The 4,273-nt window shown below is 35.0% G+C and overlaps 1 protein-coding gene across 1 annotated transcript in view; it reads left to right on the top strand.

Moving 5' to 3' along the window:
• LOC101985499 (phosphatidylinositol 3,4,5-trisphosphate 3-phosphatase TPTE2-like) overlaps positions 1-4,273 on the top strand; it is a gene marked incomplete at its 3' end in the record, with an annotated part of 99,014 nt that overhangs the window by 37,923 nt on the left and 56,818 nt on the right. The window contains exons 12-13 of the mRNA XM_013354337.1: positions 1,148-1,201; positions 2,530-2,595. Of these exons, the coding sequence (XP_013209791.1) occupies positions 1,148-1,201; positions 2,530-2,595 (120 nt within the window). The remainder of the gene's footprint in view (positions 1-1,147; positions 1,202-2,529; positions 2,596-4,273) is intronic.

Raw genomic sequence — 4,273 nt, 5'->3', positions numbered from 1 at the left:
TTAAGATACTGGTGCAGGTGATGATTATCTGTAGAAGGAGAAAGCACCTTAAGATACTGGTGCAGGTGATGGTTATCTGTGGAAGACTCAAAAAGCACAGGAAGCAAACATGAAATTTGACAAAGATAACATAAAAATGAAAAGCTTCTGGAATGGGCAAGATTCCAGCAGGTAAAAGCACATTTGCTTAAGCTGAGTTTAACATGGTTAAAGATGAAAACTCCTTTATGCAAGTTGTTTCCTGATCTCCACTCAGGTTGTGGCATGTGCATGTACACACACACACACGTGCGCGTGCATGTGCACACACACACAAATATAATTTTAAAAAGTCTTAAAGCTTCTTCTGTATAATGAAACAATAAGAGTGAAGACACAGTATATAGATGGTAGGAAATGTTTCTCAACAATTCACATCACAGACATCAATACTGAGAATATATAAAAGACTAAAGAAATAGCATCAGTAATATCAGTTTAAAGATGACAATCTGAAGAGATCCTTGGCCTAGACTCAGAGGAAACAAAGTCAACATATAATGAAGATATTTGCATATCCATGTGTGTTACGGCTCTATTCTCAATAGCCAAGGTATATATTGAGCCTAGGTGTCTACCCAAAGATGAGTGAAGGAAGAAAATGTGATATATGGATAGAGTGGAATATTGTTAGCCAAAAGGAATGGAATTCTTCCATTTCCAATAAAATGAATGGAACTGAATGACACTGTGTTGAGTAAAATACAGTAGATACTAAAAGACAAGTGTCAGGTAATTTCTCTTCTCTGTGAGTAAAAACAGCAGAATATAGTTGTTACACGGAACTGAGATGGTTACTGGGCAGTTGGTGAGGGAAGTGGATCACATGCTGACTGCATCCTGTAACTATGGGAACATCAGTAATGCTGGTGAAAGGATCGAAAAACTGAACCCTGAAGTAAATCATTATGAAATACTGTTTCAATTTAAAAGAAAGGTCTTTAAACCTTTGTCATTTTGGATATATTAAATTTTATTTTTCCCATTAAATTATTAAAAGTTAACAAGTTCATGAATGTCAAACAGTAATCATAGCTAGTTTGAACAAAAAAATCAATTTTAAAAAATTATGTGGTATTGACTACCTGTTCTTTAAAAACTACTTTAGCATTGCCTCATCTGATTTAACAGCAGAAATCGAGGAAGAAAACATTAACAAATGGTAAGGTCTAAAAATATGTATTAATATATATATATTATATGTAAATATATATTTCAATTTATTGGAATGCACCAGAAAAGAAAGATACTGAGATTTGTGGAGTTGATTAGTAGTATTAGTGACAATTAAAGATTGCGATATTATTTTTAAAAGTCTTATCATAGTATCTCTTGGTACCTTTCTATCTTAGTTGAATGTAAGGGAAAATCCTTAGAAAAGTGTTTTGAACTCTTAATCTGTTGGTCACCTGTGTAACACCAGAAGAATGAGAAGGGGGAGGGGGAGAGATCCTATTTGTAGCAAGAAGGGAGGTGACAGACAAGAAGGAAGAAAGTGGAACCCAAAGTGAAAAGAATCAAATTAATAGGCCTTAAACCTGTTCCTCACCCTCCAGAGATCTGTCTCTACATGATGCTGGTGTCTCAAATGTATAACCATTATCACATTAGAGTCCTCCTCACAGACCTTTCATTATTTTAATGCTACACAGGACAAGAAAATTTCCATGGTGTATGAAAAGTACAGAGTGGTGGAAGGACTTGAAAATCATGAAACTAGAAAGGGCAACATTTAAATACCTACACTTTGAAGCTGAATTTTGAAATAAATGTAACCTCCGAAATGGCAGTACATATTGGTTTGGATGTAGTAATAAAAAAAAATCACACTTTAACCCCTATTCATTGTGTTGTTTTGCAGGGCTACAGTGATCTTTATAGTATACAAGGGTTAATTTAGGTAAAATTATATTCCAGTTTCCAGACAACGAATAGGTATATAAGTTATAAGTGTTTAACAATTTTATGAAATATAGAACAATTGTGCACATTTAAACCCAAAATAAGTCTTTGAATTTACCCAGCTCCTAGATGAGTATTTTAAATCTTTAATACTGACATGATTACAATGACATGAGTAGTCAGTCATTGACTGCTTTGTTAAAACATTGATATATTTCATGTTGCAATGATGATATCATCAAAGGCTGCTTATATATATGTGTGTGTGCAAATATATATATACACATATGTATATATGCATATATACACACATGTATGTGTGTATGTATATATGTATGTATGTATCTGTCATCAAAGACTGTTTTGGCAGAGAAAATGAGATGAAACCAAGAGAGGAGAAAGAAATCTGTTAAATCTTGAAATTACTCATGGAAAAACAGTTATCTGAACAACGATTCTAAATTCTATTTTTTTTTCGAAAATTTGTATCTTTTAGGTTCAAGGGATTCTTGTTCAAAGAATCTTTTCATATTACTGTTAAATGTAGCACTCTGTAATGATGTCTCTTTCCATTTGTTGGTGCTAAAGCAAGTTAAAACAGGTCTCCAAGTTCTATGATGGTGATGAATGCATTGATATTCGCAAGACATATTGGTAAGTGAGTTTAATATCTGGAGAAAGGGAAAGAGCCATTGATGGATCTCTTGTCTTTAGGAAAGCAGAGCAGTGCTGTGGAAAAAAATAACAGTAGAGAAATGTGGACAATAACTCAGTAAGAGCCCATTGTATTTATAGACAGGTTCAATGCTGCGGAAAACATTTTTTCTACTCACAAAGAGTTTACTTTGTTTAAAAATTGATAATGTTGCTGGGCAGTGGTGGCGCACGCCTTTAATCCCAGCACTCGGGAGGCAGAGGCAGGCGGATCTCTGTGAGTTCGAGGCCAGCCTGGTCTACAGAGCAAGTTCCAGGACAGGCTCCAAAGCCACAGAGAAACCCTGTTTCGAAAAAACCAAAAAAAAAAAAAAAAATTGATAATGTTCTTTCTTGGTAGTGATTTTATTGAAGCATTTCCTTAAAGATAATTGTAGAATTCTACTTATTTTTTAACATTGGTCTTTTCTATTTTTCCTGGATATCTTCTGATTTCCAGTTTATAGATTTTTGTCTATGAGAAATGGTAGGAAAAAGAAGCATAATTTGTTAATAGAAGACCTCTTCATACTCACTGAGATTTTATTAATTTTTGATTTATTTATGAATAATGTTTCCTGGGATACTTCCTACTGCACAAATCTAGTAGCACATAATGTGGGGTTTTTATATATTTAATTATTTATTTTATTAAAAATTTCCACCTCCTCCCCGCCTCCCATTTCCTGTCCCCTCCCCCGCTCCCCTCTCCTTCCCTCTCCAGTCCAAAGAGCAGTCAGGGTTCCCTGCCCTGTGGGAAGTCCAAGGTCCTCCCCCCTCCATCCAGGTCTAGGAAGGTGAGCATCCAAACAGATTAGGCACCCACAAAGCCAGTACATGCAGTAGGATCAAAACCCAGTGCCATTGTCCTTGGCTTCTCAGCCAACCCTCATTGTCTGCCACGTTCAGAGAGTCCGCTTTTATCCCATGCTTTTTCATTCCCAGTCCAGAATAAAAAACAATATGTTCATAAAATCTTTTGTGTCAAGATTATAGATATATTGAGAATTCTGCTCTTTTGGATTCTCATTAATTGGCTTTTACTAACAGAAGTGAAATTAACTGGTCACTATTGTAAAACACTATTGTGTTCAGATATTACAGGAAAAACAAAGGACCAACTAATGACTATAAATAAGTTTTCCAAGTAGCCAGAATTTCCACTTTAAATAACTTCTAAAAAATTTTGGACCCTCATTCCAGAGAGGTCACACTACTACTTTATTAAACTCTGAGTATTAACTAAACATTTTCTCCAATGGAGTTATCAGGGATGTGGTAAAATTCAGGCAAATTGAGCAAAGCCAGTATTTTTTTTTTTGCTCCACTTCAAAAAAGTAAGCTTTGTTGAAGTATAAAAACTTTCTGTCACCTACACGCTGCTATTCTCCCTTTCACCCCATTTCCACCTATGGCTCCTTTACACTTTCTAGTTTCTGTGGTTACTCCATCTTGTATACCTACCTCTGAAGATTTGGACCTGGGGACTCGATGTGAGAGAGAACATGTGACATTTATCTTTCTGTGTCTGGGTTGCCTCCTTCAAATTCCATTCATTTACCTAAAAATTTCATGATTGCATTGTTCCTTACAGTTAAATAGTATTCCTTTATATAAATTGTACTGGATTTTTATTATC

Source organism: Microtus ochrogaster, unplaced genomic scaffold, assembly GCF_000317375.1.
Source record: "Microtus ochrogaster isolate Prairie Vole_2 unplaced genomic scaffold, MicOch1.0 UNK41, whole genome shotgun sequence".
Classification (NCBI taxonomy): Eukaryota; Metazoa; Chordata; class Mammalia; order Rodentia; family Cricetidae; genus Microtus; species Microtus ochrogaster.
This window is presented reverse-complemented; position numbering and strand designations above follow the sequence as displayed.